Source organism: Myotis yumanensis, unplaced genomic scaffold, assembly GCF_028538775.1.
Source record: "Myotis yumanensis isolate MYYU_CA2020_CCGP unplaced genomic scaffold, mMyoYum1.0.hap1 SCAF_1, whole genome shotgun sequence".
NCBI lineage: Eukaryota > Metazoa > Chordata > Mammalia > Chiroptera > Vespertilionidae > Myotis > Myotis yumanensis.
The window spans coordinates 58862153-58880929 of NW_027223752.1; the positions used below are offsets into that span (position 1 = coordinate 58862153).

The window sequence follows — 18777 nt, forward strand, 5'->3', positions numbered from 1 at the left end:
AGCTCCCATCTACGATGTTGGACAGGTAGCTTACAGGGAAATGAAATTTGATTCAGTTTAAAAAGTATTTTAGTGCTAATTTTAAAGCATTAATTGAGTTCAGTGAAATAGATTAAGTTATATTAGATGTTGCCTTTACTAAAAATTTTTATAAGAATTAAAAGAAAAACTGTGGTACATACACACAATGGAATACTATGCTGCTATAAAAAAGAAGGAATTCTTACCATTTGCAACAGCATGGATGGAACTGGAGAGCATTATGCTAAGTGAAATAAGTCAGTCAATGAAAGAAAAATACCACATGATCTCACTCATTTATGGATAATAAAGACCATTATAAACTGATGAACAAAAATAGATACAGAGGCAGAGCAGCATCGAACAGACTGTCAAACTACAGCGGGAAGGCCGGGGAGAGTTGGGGGATGAAAAGGGGGGGTAAGAGATCAACCGAAGGACTTGTATGCATGCATATAAGCATAACCAATGGACATAAGACACTGGGGAGTAGGGGCGGCCTGGGGAATGTCAAGGGGGGGGGGGGGGGGGAAGAAGGAGACATATGTAATACTCTTTGTAATACTTTAAGCAATAAAAAAAAAAAGAGTTTTTCATTTAAAAGATGAAATTTTAGTTTTAGTCTTATCTCACTGTTGTCAAGCTTAATTGTGTGTTCTGTTTTTAAGTGAACTATGTTATTTTAAAAATCTGGGATTTTTCCCCTCTACTTCAATAGTTATCAAATTGAAAGTAAGTCAATTCCTATGAATGGAGTATAGCATACTTATAATTGTGTAGAACAGTATTTTTTTATAATCCTTTATTGTAATGGAATATTCATTCTTTATCTCTTTATTATGTATCTATCATGTACATAATATACAGTTGCTGTAAAGATGAAAGTGATGAAGTCTTACAACCAGTTTTCAGGGAATATACAGTTTATTGGATGGGAGATATAGGTGAACATAAATAACTAATAATGCAAGGAAGATTTTTTAAAAAATATATTTTATTGATTTTTTACAGAGAGGAAGGGAGAGGGATAGAGAGTTAGAAACATCAATGAGAGAGAAACATCTATCAGCTGCCTCCTACACACCTCCTACTGGTGATGTGCCTGCAACCCAGGTACATGCCCTTGACTGGAATCGAACCTGGGACCTTTCAGTCCGCAGGCCGATGCTCTATCCACTGAGCCTAACTGGTTAGGGCCGCAAGGAAGATTTTAATAAATGCAGTGAAGACTATTTTTTTCAAAGGGGAGAGAGATTATTTGAATAATATGGATAGGTGTTAATTATACTTTGCTTTAAAGGATGAATATTGTTTATACTGATAGAAGAGACACAGCCGCATTGAAGTTGGAAGAAATAGCATTAATAAAAGTACAAAAATGAAAAAGTAGAAGGCTTATAGACAGAATACCTAGTAGCAAATGAATGGAGCATGAAGTTAATATAGTAAGGTTGAAGTCTGGGGCAATGGTTTTGAGCTTAGAGCCAGTGAAAGCATTGAAAATAAGGCTGAGGAGTTTGGGCTTAATTTGGAGGGCATTCAAGAACCTTAGATGTTTTACATAATATCAAGTAATACCTTAAGGAACGCTGAATTGAAAATACCCTCTCACCTTCAACAGTAGCGTGAGTTCTAGATGCATAAATTCTATAGATTAGGACTATTGTGATAGTTTTGAATGATTTAGTAAGGACTTGAGTAAAATGGTGAGGTGGTATTGCATCATCTTTAAGAATATGGACTCTGGAATCTAAGTGCTCAATTTAAAGCCTGATCCTGATCATAACCGTCTCTATGTCTTTGGTAGAATACTAAGTTAACTGTCCTCTATAAAAAGATAATTAATAGTTTTTTTGGGTGGGTGTAAGATTTAGATGAGATGCTATGTCTAAATTTGTTAGGCTGGCATAGAATAAGTACTCAATAAATTGTTAATATTGTAAAATGCTTGGCATATTGACCATTTTAAGGGAGGGGATATAGAGATAATTATAGTTTGAGCTTTATTGTTAGAGGAAATGGCATAATGAGACAGTCAGAAGGAGTTGATTTGGGGAGGAAATACATGATTTTAGTTTTATGGACAGTTTTGTTATGCCAGTGTGACATATAAGTGTAAATACACAGTAGACCAAGCATGTCAAACTCGTGGCCCACGGCCACATGTGGCCCACAACGAATATTTTTGCAGCCTAGCCAATATAACAGTATGTAAGAATAAAAGTTTTGTAACTTAATTTTTACAATATCCTGTTATACATAATTATAATAACGAACTACAACGTTCGCTAATGACTGAATACTATAATCACATTGCATTCATTTCCCTTACGTGCAGGCGCACCATTTCTCTCCACTAATATTAGCAGCTATTATTTTAGCAGCCAATGGCCACATCATTAGTTTTGGACTGACTTGTTTGGTATGCGCAACAGGAAATATTTCACTTTCAGAGAACAAGAAAAATAGGTTTATTTGTGTTGCCCTTATTAATTTGTGCAGTTATTCGGTGTCTGGTAAGTTAATGTTTAAGAAAAAATATTAATTTTTATTAAGATGTTCTATTATTTTATGTTAACGATTACTCATTTATTTCAGCCCTTTGTATTCAGTATGTCTCTATTGAAATAAACCTATGTTTCTATGAAATTGGAGCTTTTGTTTTTTTGCGGCCCACATAAACTTAAACCTTGTTTATTTGGCCCGTGTTAGCCTTTGAGTTTGACATGCTTGCATTAGAGCTTCATGGGAGAAGTCAGTCTATGGTATGTTACTTGTTTGTATTTGTATATTGGTAAAATGCTCAAATATTTAAAGTATGTGGTGAATTTCCAAAGTATATTTTAGACTTTGTAAAATTGACAGTAACAATGATAGCATTACATGATCTTTTTTTAAACCTAAGCAAAAATAATATATTAGCAGGATTCTAAAGAATCTCATAGGCCCCTAAGAGGAGGAAGTACAGCTAGAACAAAAAAGGGAACCAGAAAGCCATCACTTACTGACATGGCTTCTCTCTAGTCTAACCCACTGAGGCAGGATGATCTTGTCTTTATTAATTTCTCTAGAGTTGGTTTCCATTCTCCTTTCTTTGTGCAGACCAGTCCTGTCTATTGATGACCCAATAGTAATCTGAGCCTCCTACATTTTCCCAGATCAAGGAATTTTATTATAAATTTGTAATTACAAATCCTTGTTTAGAGAAGGCTTGATTTAGGCATTCCACCTTGGTCCAATTAACTATATCCTGTAGAATAGGCATTTAGCTACTTTTTACCATTGAGACCACTTTTAGTGTCTGTGAGGGCAGTTTGTTAATAGAAAAGAACATACATGCACATATCTACATAAATAAAAGGCTAATATGCTAAGTGTCCCTCCCACCATCTGACTAGTTGCTATGATGTGCACTGACCACGAGGGGACAGACACTTAACACAAGCTGCTGAGCTGCAGTGATTTGGCAGCGGCGGTTCTTGGGTGATGCACCCAAAAACCAGAGAAGAGGAAGCCCGATTCCTCTCAGGGCTGCGCAATTCCACCTTCAGCCGTGGGTTACGTTGGTTCTGGGGCACTGTCGGCCCCGAATCTGGTTTACTGCACACTTTTGTTTGAGTTCCACACCCTGTACGACAGCAACTTTGCAGAGTGCTCTCTCACACTCCAGGACCCCTCAGGATGTCAGAGAGCCGGTTTAGGCCCGATCCCCACAGGCCAGGCCAAGGGACCCCACCTGCTGGAAGGACCCTGCTCACTCCAAAGATGCTGGGGAGGGACTGAGGGATGTTGGTTCCAGGGTGTGTCTGGCCTGTCTCGCCCAGTCCCGCCCCACCAGCCACCTTCTAATTAATTTCCTTTCAATGTGCACAAATCCGTCTGCCAGGCCACTAGTGTGTGTGTGTGTGTGTGTGTGTGTGTGTGTGTGTGTGTGTGTGTATATATGTATATATATATATATATATATATATATATATATATATATATATATTTAGTTACTAAAGTTAAGTATTTAAATCTTAACTTCCCTTAAGCTTTTAAGTTTAACGTAAAAATATTGCATTTAGAAATAAAGTACATTTTAATAATCACTTTCTAGAGGGCCTTTAATGTTTGGTAAGATTCATTTAAGTTGAACAGACTAAGTTTTTTAAACAGTCCCATTTGCAACCCCAGTTCTTTTAAACAACTTAACATCATTTATACATTTAATATATTTTCTTTTCTTTTAAACAGCACTTTAAATGCTTGAATAAACAAGCTCCCAGGTTCTTAACTCTTAAAATATAATAAATTAAACATATAGTGAATTTTTAAGTTTTCTGAAACATTTACATACTTTTGCAGGCTTAATAATATTTAAAAATACCTTTCAACTAAAAATCAAAAGTTTAAACACATTTTTAGGAGAATCTTAAGGCCACTGTGACACACTGTAATATACCAATTATGTTTAAATATTTTAAATAGCAAATACTACATAGTTTATTCTAATGAGTCTAAAAACTGTTCCTGAATGCAACAGAAAGTATTGATGACCATGGAAATTGTTTCCTAGGCTTTTTGAAAATTTATAATCATTACATATTTCATTTAAGAACTACAGCACTCGGTGTTTGGTAAGGAAACGAGTAGTTCAGGCCCCAGCAAGTGGGCCAGTTCACAGTGCAAGGATGATTGGGAACTCAGGCTTTGGACTTCAGTCGTGAAATAACTAATTCACTTTCATTAACGAATTCAATGTTAAGTGAGAATAATATAATATATGTTGTGATTAAGAATAAAAATAATATATAGAAAAACCTTTGCCGAAACCGGTTTGGCTCAGTGGATAGAGCATCGGCCTGCAGACTGAAAGGTCCCAGGTTCGATTCCGGTCAAGGGCATGTACCTGGGTTGTGGGCACATCCCCAGTAGGAGATGTGCAGGAGGCAGCTGATCGATGTTTCTCTCTCATCGATGTTTCTAACTCTCTATCTCTCTCCCTTCCTCTCTGTAAAAAATCAATAAAATATATTTAAAAAAAAAAAAAAAAGAGAAAAACCTTTAACACATAGTATGTAATCAGTGACAGCTACTACATGATGTATATATTTAAAACCTTAACATTTCTCTTCTAATTTTTTTCTCACCTAAATAAAACACTAGATTATAGATTTGTTAGGGCACAGACTGTATTTTTTTCACTTATATTCACAATATAGTACAGTAGTAGTACAGTATGTGTAAAGACAGCCTTAGTAAATATAGTTTGAATGAATGATTACTATACCCTTGCATTGCAGATGGTGGAGGTACAGGTGGATTGTGACTTGTTGCAGTGACACAAGTTGTTAGTGGAACCAACACTGGGCTTTAGGTCTCTTAACTCCTAGCTTTTAGCAACTGGTCTGAGAAGTAAAAGTTTATAAAAAGAATACTTTCTGTAAATAAATGATAGCATGATTTGGATATGGCTATGCCATTTTTCTAGAGAATTATTTTTGTTATACCAAGTTTATATAACAAAAATAAGATCAACAGTTTGACACAAAAAGCCAGTTGTGAAAAAACTAGTGACTCGGTGCACAAAATTCTGCACATTAAAAGGGAATTAATTAGAGGAAATATTTTAATATTGCTATTTGCCCTTTCTCTATAAAAGAAGTGTTAGGGATGAAAGAAAATTAGTAAAATGTATATGAAAATCTCCCTCCTGTCAGAGTCTGGGGGCACACTGCGGGACCTAGAGTCAAGTCCCCGCCCACCACCCGCACGCGCATCAAAAACACAGGAGACCCAGACCTGGCCGGCCCCATCCCCATTGGGTGAGACCCAGACCCAGCCGGCCCCACCTCCGTCAAGCCCCTCTGGCGGGGGTGCAGCCTCAGGTTCCCTGTCAAGCCCCGCCAGGCAGGGGACACGGCCTCAGGTCCCCAGGCCCAGCACTGGGGTAGGGGGAGCAGCCTGAGGTCTCCCAGCCCATTGCCTGGGCAGGGGTGAGACCTGAGGTCTTTGGTCCAGCGCCTGGAGGGAGGTACCGCCTGAGTTCTCCTGGCCCAGCACCTGGGCGGAGGCGCAGCCTGAGGTCTCCTGGTCCAGCGCCTGGGCGGGGAGTGCGCCCTGAGGTCTCCTGGCCCAGCACCTGAGTGGGGGGTTGCCTGAGGTCTCCCCGCCCAGCGCTTGGGTGGGGGGCGTGGCCTGAGGTTTTCCACCCAGCACCTGGGCAGGGGAGCGTGGCCTGAGGTCCCTCGCCCCAGACAGGCGCCATGCAGGTCCCTGCTGTTTGGTTGTGATGTTACGGCGTCCCAGCTAATTTGCATATTTCTCTATTATTAGTTTAGATCAGGGGTCCTCAAACTTTTTAAACAGGGGGCCAGTTCACTGTCCCTCAGACCGTTGGAGGGCCGGACTATAGTTTAAAAAAAAACTATGAACAAATTCCTATGCACACTGCACATATCTTATTTTGAAGTAAAAAAACAAAACGGGAACAAATGCAATATTTGTATTTGCATGTGGCCCTCGGGCCGTAGTTTGAGGACCCCTGGTTTAGATAATCATTGAACTTATTTATGGATTTTCATAAAAGATAAAACAACTTTTATACTGTTTGCTTTTTTTTTTTTAGGGGCATTACTCTGGTGTGCCTTGATTGTGATTTCCTAGCTGATGTATCTGGCTTTGATAATATGGCTGCACACTTGAGTCAGCAGGAAACTCATACTTGTCAAGTTGTAGTAGAGAAAGGTAAGTATATATACAATTGTGTTACTTTGGATTTTCGATATTTTTTTTACTATTTTTGGTCAGCCACAATATAGATTCTTAATAAAATCATTGCTCTCGCTCATCATATTTCATCAGTTTTAAATAGAAAACTTTTTTTCTAATTTCAGTTTCTGCTCGGATTCCAACTTCTGAACATCTTTCTGAGTAAGTTTAATTTTTATTCATTGTATTTTGCTTTGATGGATTTTAGCACTATTGCATTTTTAAATGTATCATTAATAGAAATGAAAAATATTAAAGTATTTTGTGTTTTTTTTGTTCTTTTTAAAGCTGCTTGTTGAAATAGGTTCCTGCTCTATGGAGCTCGTGACCTGGTGCGAGACAAGTTGGAATTTCCTAAGTTCAAAGTTCTGAGATGTTTTCTTACACAAAGGCAGTTAAGCAGCCAAGTTCATGACACTAGTTCTCATTACTCAGCTTTTTTCAGCTTCAAATGAGACTAGGTTCTTTATTCCACCTTATTTTTGTGTCAGGTCGACATATCTTAACATATGTTGTTTTCTCCAGTTGGCTCTTTCCAAAATAACTTTTGTTGCTATAGTCATTTCTTACTTTGCTTAAAATAATTTGTGTTTTTCTCTGTTGTACTTGCCTTCAGAATAATACATTTCAAATGATATGGCTGTTTGTCTTTTTGTCTATTTTGTCTGCTTTCTTAATTTCTTATAGGCCTTAAGTGTTTAGGCCCGATGATTGTCTTTTTCTTCTTTCGTTGTCTGTCATTGTGCTATTTTTCTTATTTTTCAGATGCAGAAGCAGCCCAGAGATTTCAAAAAATGTCCAGGGTACACCTGGACAGTGTCCCCCTTCGATGGACACCACTGGTGCCTATTCTCTCTTTCCAAGGAATGTGAATTTTACAGTGGGACCTGCTCTAGGTTGTGGTCTCAAGAAATCAGGTCTTGGGGAGACTTCCTTACTTCAAGACTGGCCTCCCATAAGGTTGATGCTAATTTACCCAGAGATGGCCTTAAAGCCCACCAAATTGAGCACAAATTTCCACTGGGTTCTTTGGCTCTTGATCTTAAGCTGGTGGGTCACTTCTGGCCAAGAAAAGCCCACCAAATCAATACTTCAGTCCAAGTTGAAGTTCAGTCATTTTGACTGCTGCCCTTTAATCTTCCTCTTGCATGAATGCAGTCCAAGGAGTGTAAAAGCTTTTGTTGTTAGGAAGCCATAGTTATTTTCATGTCCTTGGAACAACAGGTCTCTACAATTATGTTCCAAAATTGCAGTTATTTTTGTTGTCATTTAAAATATATTACCCAGTTCTAGCTCTATAGTTTTCAACAATACTAATTCTCAGCTTTTTTATTTTGAATAAGTTAATTTTAATAGTTTGTTTTATGTTTTCCAAATTTACTGATATTATGATGTTTATTTTTATACTCTTTACTATTCCTTAAAACTGTTTAGTGTTTGCTCTGTTTTGCCAAGACTTCCAAGAGATTCCCTATAATTCTCTACAGATTCTTTATGGCTGCCTTACTTAGAGCTTTTTAATTTGGCTGTTATTTATACCATTAGATGTTATTATATCCTCTCTTATTTTGGGATTATTATTAATATTATCTTAATAATTATGGGTTCTAAGGTGTAAAGAATTAACAAAACCTCTTGTAGATATTAAAACAAGTTTTAAAGTTACATATTTGTCTGGCTAACACATAGTATCTAATTAACCATTAATGAAGTTTTGGGGGGAAAAGTAACATTAAAAAATATAGGGGTGCCCCAGCCGGTTAGCTCAGTTAGTTCGAGTGTCTTCCTGTACACCATAAAAGGCTGTGTGTTTGACTCTCGGTCAGAGCACATACATAGATTTCGGGTTCGATCCCCAGTTTTTTTGTGAGACAAATCAATGTTTCCCTTTCACATAGGTATCTCCCCCCGTCCCCCGTCACACTCTCTCCCCACTCCCTCCCTTTTTCCCTCCTTCTCTTCCTTTCTCTCTAAAATCAGTAAACATATCCTCAGGTAAGAATGTAAAAAAATAGAAAAAATATATGGGGAATAACAATGCACTTGTTTTTTTCATGTATATATTTTTTCACATATACATGTATATTAAAAAATTGACATTTGTTTATTTTAAAGACAAGCAAGTCACCTTTTGTGATCTTAGTTGCCAAAGGATAGGCAGACTCTAAAAGTATGACTCAGTTGTGGTTTTTTACTCTAAAATAAGAACTATTTTTTTTTTAATTTATTAAATCTTTATTGTTCAGATTACATTTGTTCCTCTTCCTCCCCCCACCCCCATAACTCCCCTCCTCCCAGTTCCTGCCCCACCCTCCGCCCTCACTCCCCACCCACTGTCCTCATCCATAGGTGCACAATTTTTGTCCAGTCTCTTCCCGAATCTCCCATTCCCCTTTCCCCCCCAAGAATAGTCAGTCAATTCCCTTTCTATGTCCCTGATTCATTATAATCACCAGTTCATTCTGTACATCAGATTATTTATTCACTTGATTCTTAGATTCACTTGTTGATTGATGCATGTTTGTTGTTCACAATTTGGATCTTTACCTTTTTGTTCTTCCTTTTCTTAAAGGATACCTTTCAGCATTTCATATAATACTGGTTTAGTGGTGATGAACTCCTTTAGCTTTTCCTTATCTGTGAAGCTCTTTATCTGGCCTTCAATTCTGAATGATAGCTTTGCTGGATAAAGTAATCTTGGTTGTAGGTTCTTGGTATTCATCACTTTGAATATTTCTTGCCATTCCCTTCTGGCCTGCAAAGTTTCTGTTGAGAAATCAGCTGACAGTCATATGGGTATTCCCTTGTAGGTAATTGAGTCTCTTTCTCTTGCTGCTTTTAAGATTCTCTCTTTGTCTTTTGCTCTTGGCATTTTAATGATGATGTGTCTTGGTGTGGTCCTCTTTGGATTCCTTTTGTTTGGGGTTCTCTGCGCTTCTTGGACCTGTAAGTCCATTTCTTTCACCAGGTGGGGGAAGTTTTCTGCCATTATTTCTTCAAATAGGTTTTCAATATCTTGCTGTCTCTCATCTTCTGGCACCCCTATTATTCTGATGTTGGTACACTTGAAGCTGTCCCAGAGGCTCCTTACACTATCTTCATATTTTTGGATTCTTTTTTCATTTTGCTTTTCCAGTTGGGTGTTTTTTGCTTCTTCGCATTTCAAATCTTTGACTTGATTTTTGTGCTCTTCTGGTCTGACATTGGGTGTCTGTATAATATTCTTTATTTCAGTCAGTGTATGCTTAATTTCTAGTTGGTTCTTTATCACAGCATCGAGGGTCTCATTAGATTTCGTGAGGCTCTCATCAAGTTTATTGGCAGCTTGTAGCACATTATTGCAAGCCCTCAAAATTGCATTTTTTAGCTCTATATCCTCCATTTCTGTCATGTTTTTTTGTCTCCGCATTTTTTATGCTTTCTTGGTGCACCCCCTTGTGGTCTTTGTGCGCAGTCTTGTTCTAGTTAAGCCTTGATTGTTGTAGTTAATGCTAGAGGGATTTGACCACCAGGCAGGCTGGCTGTGAGAATCACCTGTGTCTGCCGTGGGAAAACTTCTGTCCTCTGGAGAGGTGCTAATCTAGCCTTTGCCTGAGGCTATCCGGCAAATGGCTCTGTGCAGGGCTTGGGCGGGGCGGGTCGCACAGGATCAACAGGGCGGGCAGAGGGAGCAGTTATGGCTGCTCTCAGTCCCGTTCCCAGAGGCTCTGCTTCTCAGAACCCCAGCAACAGCTGCAAACCTCGGAGAGAAAGCTGCCCTCACGTTCCAACTGATGCCAGACAATCCCACTTCTCCCGTTTGAGACTGAGTCCCTAGAGACTCGCCCGGATCTGGAGCTCAGTGTCTGAGACTCCCTCCTGATTGAAAACAACAACCGCGCCCTCAGCCACCAGCCCGCATTGCGCGCGCACCACCGCACCTTTATATTTTCCACACTGCGCCTCCTCTGAGCCTCGGTATGCTGTTGTCTTTCCTTCTAGTTGAAGGTCTCTCCTCAGCCAGCCTTCCTGTGGTTCTGGTAATGTCCGTTCCATCTTTTAGTTGTATTTTTGAAGTGGTTGTTTGCGGCAGTAATCTCCGGTGTTTACCTATGCCGCCATCTTCCTGAATCGAAATGAGAACTATTTTACTTTGAAACAGATTAAAGTCAGTTTCAATGATTATTTACAATGTAATGTGTTCCTTGCAATTAATAATCAAAAAATTGAATCCATTAGTTTTAAACTTCCAAATTAATTTCTATATTAATGATTGTCCAAAAGCTCTGAAAGTGGTTTATAGATGGACTTGGTGATATACTAGTTTTTATTTCCTTATCTGTCTCTAGAAAAGTTTTATCATTCACCTTTCTATGTAATTAAAAGAAACACTTCATAATTTTCCCCAGAAACAACATCTTTCCATTGTTAACATAAATTCCTTTTTCATTTACAGATATTTGTTCTGCCTTGGTTATAGTTTAAAAATAGGATAAAATACATCCTTGATATAACAGTAAAAGAGCACTGCTTTTTGTTCTTCCATAGGACTTTATTTTATTTTCTTGTTTAAACTCTTCAAGTTCTGTCATCTATAAATTAAAAAAAAAAGAGGTTTAAATAAAACACTTAAGGTGCTAAGTACCAAATTTGCTTATCTTAGACAGTTGAATTTAATTTGGTGCTAACAAGTTTTAGCTTGAGTCTGATCAAGTTATTCTAAATAGTTTATTCACCTGATCAGAAATTACCATTCCATGCATGTGTGCTTTTGATTACCACCGAATAAAAATTGAGATTGGGACATTTTGAATCTATCAGCACTCTTAGAAAAAGTGGCTCCTAAACTACAGAGATATGGATTCTTGCCCTATTTTGTCACATTTTGGTAAAACACCTCACCTCTTTTGGACCTCATTTACTTATTCCGTGAATATTTTTTGAGCATCTACTTTGTGCCTGGCCCTGTTCTAGGTCCTAAAGAAATGGACTGAAATCTCTGCCTCATGAAGCTTATGATTTAGTGGTGAAAGATAATAAAAATTAAAAGATATACTATATTAAATGGTGGTCAGTACTATGGAGAAAACTGAAGTTAGGGAAGGGGGGATAAGGAGTAAATGGCAGTTTGTAGACTGCCATTTAAAATTTGATGGTCAGGGAAGGCCTCACTGAGAGACGATATTTAGGTAGAGACCTGGAGGAACTGCAAAGAGCCTGCTTTGGCCGCCATTGATTGAACAAGAGGGAGGCTAGTAGGAGATGAGGCCTGCAAAGTAGTGTGGGCCATGTTGTATAGGACCTTACCAACCATTGTAAGGCATTTGGCTTTTAACTCTGAGATAAGCCATCAGAGGATTTTGAGTAGAGCAGTGTTTTATTATACCTCAGTAAAACTCAAAATCAACAATAAAACTTTAAATACAGAAGAGTGCTATATTACTTTAGCTGCTGTCTTGAGAATTAACTATAGAAGACCAACGGCAGAATCAGAGAGATTAGTTGGGGGGGGCTATTGTAATAATCTCGGAAGGAGATGGTGGGATCCAAGGCTAAGCTGCCTGCAATGTAGGCCATCCGCGGTTTGATTTGGGATATATTTTGAATTTGTTGATTTGGATGTGAAGTATGAGAGAAATTGTTGAGAATTATTCCACACTTCCTGGTCTGAGCAACTGGAAAGATGGCATTGATATTATATAAAGTAGAAAAGGCTTGGAGAAATAGACTTGGGAGGGAAGTTCCATGAGGACTGATGTGCTACATGTTTTAGTTTGAGATAACTAATAGAAATCAAGTGGAGATGCCGTTAACCTGTATAAGTTTAGAGGAGTGTTCTAGGTGGTAATTATCATTTAGCATTTTAAAGTGTCATGGGAATGAATACAAGGAGAACTGAAATATGAGTAAGATCAGTGTATTGAATCACTGTCAATATCCTGGTTATGATATTGTACTATAATTTTGTAGGATGTCATCATTGAGGAAAAGTGTACAAAGGGTACATGGAATCTCTATATTATTATTATAGCTGCATATGCATATACAATTGTCCCAAAATAAAATAAATTCAATTTAAAAGGCCATGGGACTATATGAGGTCACCAAGGGATACCGTAGAGATAGAGAGAGGGCAGGGTCCACAGACTGAGCTCTGGGGAATGAATGAATATATCCGAATCTATCCGAAACAACTGAATAGTGAGGGACAACCAAATGACTGAACAGCAGGCTGCGTGGGGCGACCAGGCCAACAGGGGGGCAGTTGGGGGCGACATGCTGGTGGAGGCGGGCAGGTGAGCAGTGAGGAGCTAGCAGTCCGGGATTGTGAGAGGGATGTCCGACTGCCGGTTTAGGCCCTATCCTAGGATGCAGGCTGGGCTGAGGGAAACCCCCCCCCCCCCCCCCGCACGAATTTTGTGCACTGGGCCTCTAGTTGTATATAGTAAAAGCCTAGGTGGCGTCGCACAACATTACAAGATGGCCACCCTCACATTGTCACAGATGGCCACCACAAGATGGCCGGCAGGGAAGAGCAGTTGGGGGTGAATGGGCCAGCAGGGGAGGGCAGTTGGGGGCGATCAGGCCGGCAGGGGAGGGCAGTTGGGAACAAGATCAGGCCAGCAGGGCAGGGCAGTTGGGCGCAATCCAGCTGGCAGGGGAGGGCAGTTGGGGGTGATCGGGCCTACAGGGAAACAGTTAGGCGTCAATCAGGCCGCAGGGGAGCGGTTAGGGGGCGATCAGGCTGGCAGGCAGAAGCGGTTAGGGGCAGTCAGGCAGACAGGCAGGCCAGCGGTTAGGAGCCAGCAGTCCCAGATTGTGAGAGGTATGTCCCAGATTGGAGAGGGTACAGGCTAGGTTGAGGGACACCTCTCTGTGCACGAATTTCAAGCACCGGGCCTCTAGTACTCTTAACAAAAAAGTAATTCTCTTACATTTCTATAAAAGAAGGTAACTAGGTCAGTATTTTCCAAACTCTGTTTTTTAGAACTAATGTCAATAATTTATAAATTGTTTTGAGGATAATGTTTCCATGGTCAAATAAGTTTAGGAAATACAAATTAAAGTTTCAGAGATTCTTTAATATGGGATTTTTTGGGTCTGTGAATATTGCAGAGAATATTTATTTGACCTTGGTCATGCTCTGGATGATGATTTTGGGGTTATTTGTATAGAAGTTATGATTTGAATTGTTCCTAAGAATGTGGTATACAAGACTGAACAGGTCTGAATGGTAAATATTTCCATATGAATGTTCTACAGGCACCACAAATTCAGTATGTCCAAAATGGAATTCATTTTTTTCTGCAGCATATGCTTTTTTCTCCTTGAATTGTCTTTTTTGGTTATTGGCATTACCATTCTCTTGTGACTCAAGGCAGACATTTGGGGGCTCGTATTTGCGCTTCTCATTTACATTTATCGAGTTGGTACTTACATTCTGTTGATTTTATCTTGTTTTTATCATCTGCTAAACTTTGTCTTCTCCGCTTTACTTAAGACAGCCATTAACTGTTCTTTATATGGACGCCTGACTAGAGCCTACTCTCTTTTAATATGTCCTTCTCTTTCTGTTGCACAAATCTGATCATATTTTCCTATTAACCTTAGAATAAAGTTCTTAGCATAAACACTTTAGCATGGCAATCAAGACTTTTTCTGAAATGGCCCTTGCTATCTCTGCATCTTCAAGTTATTCTTCCTTGTTCCCTACAACCAATCATATGGGATCACTCAGGGTATCATATAATTGCCATCTTGTTTTTTATTTCTTTGCCTTTACTCTGCCTTGAATCCCTTTCCCTGTTTTGCCTTTTTTTTTTTTTTTTAATCCTCATCCAAGGACATATTGATTGTTAGAGAGAGGTGGGGGAGAGAGGGAGCGGAAAACAAATCAATGGATTGCCTCCCATATTGCACCCCAACCAAGATTGAACCCGCAGTCTAGGTATATGCCCTGACCAGGAATTGAAACCATGACTTTTCAGTGTTCAGGACAATGCTCCAACAAACCTAGCCACACCATCCAGAGGTTTGCTCTTACTGCAAACCAAGTTCACTGTGGTGTATTCACTCTGTCCTTGCCTCTTTCACCTTCATAGTAACATAGTACTTTCTTTATACAGCCACTGAGTCATATAGATGTTTCTTTTCTAACACTTTACAATTCTGTAAACATTTGCTTCAATATGTTTCCTTGACAGTGAATTTCTTGAAAGGAGGGACTGTGTATTAACTTTGGACTGGAACTCTTAGCACAGTTACCTGATGTCTGTGCAGCCCAGTAAATGTTTAGCTCAGTTACCCTTTCCATATATAATATCTATTACCGCCTCTTAGAACAAATGATCAGAAATGGTGCATTAGATTTTTACTATTATTTATTAGTATGATGATTAGTATCTTAAATTTAATCCTGAATGTCTACTAGTAAGTGTAGGGTATTGAGAATTGTTTGTCTTTACTACTGGCTAGTTGTACAACCTCTTTCCAGCTCTTTTATAGTATGCTTACAAATATTCTTAAATTGAAGATTAAATTTTGAAAATCAGCATTGAAATTTTTGGCTTTTAAATGTTATTGGAAAGAAAGAGTGTGGCCTGGCTGAAATGAATCAACATTTTCTCCCTTATAGCTCCTTTCCCCACCCAATGGTATGTGTATAGTGTGAATGAAACTTCAAAAGAACGTACTAATGTAATTGACCCAAAATATTCATTTTACATGTAACCTTGGGTCATCTGACCTGCAGAATAATGAAAATAGGGACATTTATTTCATTTTCAACTTCAGAGGGAAGAGATTGTCTTTGAGAAATATATCAGGAAGATTTATTTCAGCAGGTTTATATACAGAAGAAAAATTACTTATTTGTAATCATGATCTCTAGTTATTTGTTGTTGAAATTGATCACCAGTCAGTCTTGTTTTCTTTACATTGAAGTCTTAAATAGTGTTTGTTTGGAATGCTATACAACATTTTTCTGTAAAAAATTATGACAACATTCACAGGTAAAAAGTATAATTATGTAATGGCAGGTCCTTAGCTCAGAACTTTGAGCTTAGCAAATTTTCACTATCTTCTACCAAGCAATTGAATATCTCAAATGATGACTATTTCAGCAAGTATCTTTAATGAATAAAAATTACAGGTAAAAACTTTTTTCTTTTCAAAAAATGTTAATGATGTATTCATAGTGCATTGTAATTTGTTAATCTTAAGTATGCTTTCATAGTTACAAAAATGTAATATACATTTTAGTGATGAATGTGATAATTCAATGAAATTTTACTGTACTTTTCTAATTTTTTTTTTTAGATTTGTTTTTCTAAATGTTTTTACTGGTTATTATAATTCTATTTCTTAAACAGAATACCAATATGGTTAAAACCCAAACAAAATTGGCATCCCAATTTTGATAAGCCTCTTAAGGCTAGTTATTTTAAGAATTTATTTTGTTCTTATTTATCAGTTTCTTAGCCAGTAAAATGTAGAGTAATAAAAAAACTCTGTTACCAACCTCCATTGCAGAGATTACAAGGACTCAATGTCGCCAGTTGAAATGCAATAATAGTAACATGCTTAATTAGTAGCTTTCATTTTAATTGCTGCATAACATCAATTTATTAGAATAGCTATATGTGTAAATGGTTATCATGATAATGTTTCTTAAGAATATAAAGTCTTTGATAAAATTTTCAACAATAGGCTGAAAAGGAAAGGCTTTTATAAAATACTCTTAAATTACTTTGTGACCAATTTGTTTCAGTTTTTCAAACTAAGTTTAAGATTATTAAATGCTTAGAAATAAAAATCAATTGTAATTTACAAATTTATTTCAAAATTTCATTAACCCCAATACCTACTTTTTGTTTCATCAGACTGATTTTTATGTTTTCTTACTGCTGTATACATGTTAATCTTAAAACTATTATTTTTCCATATATAAAATCATTAAAGCAGTGAAGTTGTACTGTACACTTGATGTTATTTCGTTTTTATAAATATTATTGTTTACAATTAAATACTTGAGAGAATTACAAATCTTTAACCCGAAAACGATTGACATTTGTGCATTTTGCTCACTTTTTGTGCAAATTTTCTTCATTTACATTTGTTTAGTAACTTAGTTCTAATTATTTTAATATACTATCAATATAGTTCTTATGCACAAAAGGACATGCTCTATTTTAAATTGTTTGCAATTTCACGTAATAACTAAAACATAGGTAAGTAATTGTTGTACACAGTTAAATTATTAAAATATAGTAAGGCACTAGCATTGTATAGACATAATTTTTAGAATTTATCCTAAGAGAATGGGTAAAGAAAGGGGGTTTTTGCAAATTCCATATTTCAAATACTAACTAGCTTTTAGCATGGTTGAAACTCTATTCTACTAGATGTCTTCATTTGTGTTCATGAAATTTAAGTTAGCATAGTTGTTGCTAATGTTAAATATATTAATACTTAAATATAGCTATTAAACTTTCATAAAGTTATGAAATACTCAACTCTATTAATGGCATTTCAGATCAGGTCGGCCTCCTAATTATACAGATTTTAATATATCAGCAAATGATAGTCATCAACAGTTTCTGAAATAAAAATATTTTGGAAAAGTTAGTTTTTATATTAATTATTTTAAAAGTTTCATAGGTAGTATATGCCTTCGTTAATATAAGAAGTTACAATTGGTATAGTTTTAGAAATCAAGAAGTTTGAAAAAATTATAGTTAATATTTGAACTTTGCTTATAAAGGTTTTTAAGAGAATACAGCCTCCAAAATTCTAAATTTCTGTGATTTTTATCACCTCTAGGTAAGTTAATTGTAATAGATATTGAAATTGCATTATCATATTAAATTTCACCATAGATGAAATATATTATCTCACTTTTTAAGTCCTAAAATAATAATCAATATTAATGCATATCACATATATTAATCATATAGCCTACTTTTATTTTTTAAAGAGTAAATTTTTTTGAAACTGTTTTACTAATGTGTTATGCCATTTATTTTAAATTGTACTGTTTTATCTGTTTCCATTGTAATTATAAAAAATTTAATACTTATTTTGTTTTCAAGATTAAAAAATGAAGCTCCCACTAAGGAACAAAAACCTGTGTCTGAGGTAAATTTTGTCTTATTTTATATCTTAAAGATTTATACATTAGAAAGTATTATTGGTGTGGTTTTTTAGAAAAAAAAGTTTTAATTCGATGTGCTTACATTAATAACAATTGTTGGCATGTTAACAGGAAAAAATTGAGATTATTAAAAATTATTTCATTAGATATAAAAAATATCTAATCCTAAGTAAAACTGTAAGGTGGTTTTGTTTTGGCAAAGACATTATATATTTCATTTGCCTGTTTAATTCAACTAGTGAATAATGAAAATAAATTTATGATTTTAAAATTCTGAAATCCATAAAACCTCAAACATTTGGTACATTGGAAAATTAATCTTTCCAGATGATATAACTTTGGGGGGGATTTAGACTGTCGAAGATTTAACTTATTTTTTAAGTGAAAATATTCTGGATATATGGTAACTGTTTTAGCTATTTTAAACAGGCACTGTGCATATAACACTCAGGGTTATCATATAAAATGTTATTTACTGGGCAGTCTAATAAATGAGAAATTTCTAATTTCTAAAGTTAGAGATAATTTTGCTCAAGTGCTTGCTTTATGTTAATTTTTAAAAACATTACTTAATATTATTTGTATGTGTTTTTTCTGAGTATAATGAAGTGAGACAGGTTTAGCATTTATCTTTTGCATAGCATTGTCTTATACAGAGTAAGTAAGACCAAGGCAGAAGTAGCAGCCTTCTTCCAAGTGGCTTTTATACCACAGAAAGTTTTCTTTTGTATGAAAGGTTTTTAACTACAAATAAATTTCTTTAATAGATGTAGGATATTTGGTTATCTGTTTATTCTTGAGTAGTTTTGGTAGTTTGTGGTTTTTAAGGAATTGAAACATTTAATCTGAGATGTTGAATTTATGTGTATAGA

The 18777-nt window shown here is 36.5% G+C and overlaps 1 protein-coding gene across 4 annotated transcripts in view; it reads left to right on the forward strand.

The window, feature by feature from the left end:
• Window positions 1-18777, forward strand: part of ZNF280D (zinc finger protein 280D) — a 126706-nt gene that overhangs the window by 95014 nt on the left and 12915 nt on the right. For 3 of the 4 annotated variants that reach the window (XM_070422102.1, XM_070422072.1, XM_070422083.1), the window contains 3 exons: window positions 6632-6750; window positions 6900-6936; window positions 17844-17889. In XM_070422102.1, the coding sequence (XP_070278203.1) occupies window positions 6632-6750; window positions 6900-6936; window positions 17844-17889 (202 nt within the window). Of the gene's footprint in view, window positions 1-6631; window positions 6751-6899; window positions 6937-7539; window positions 9237-17843; window positions 17890-18777 lie in introns of those variants that run through there. The other variant, XM_070422092.1, reaches the window with a different exon arrangement.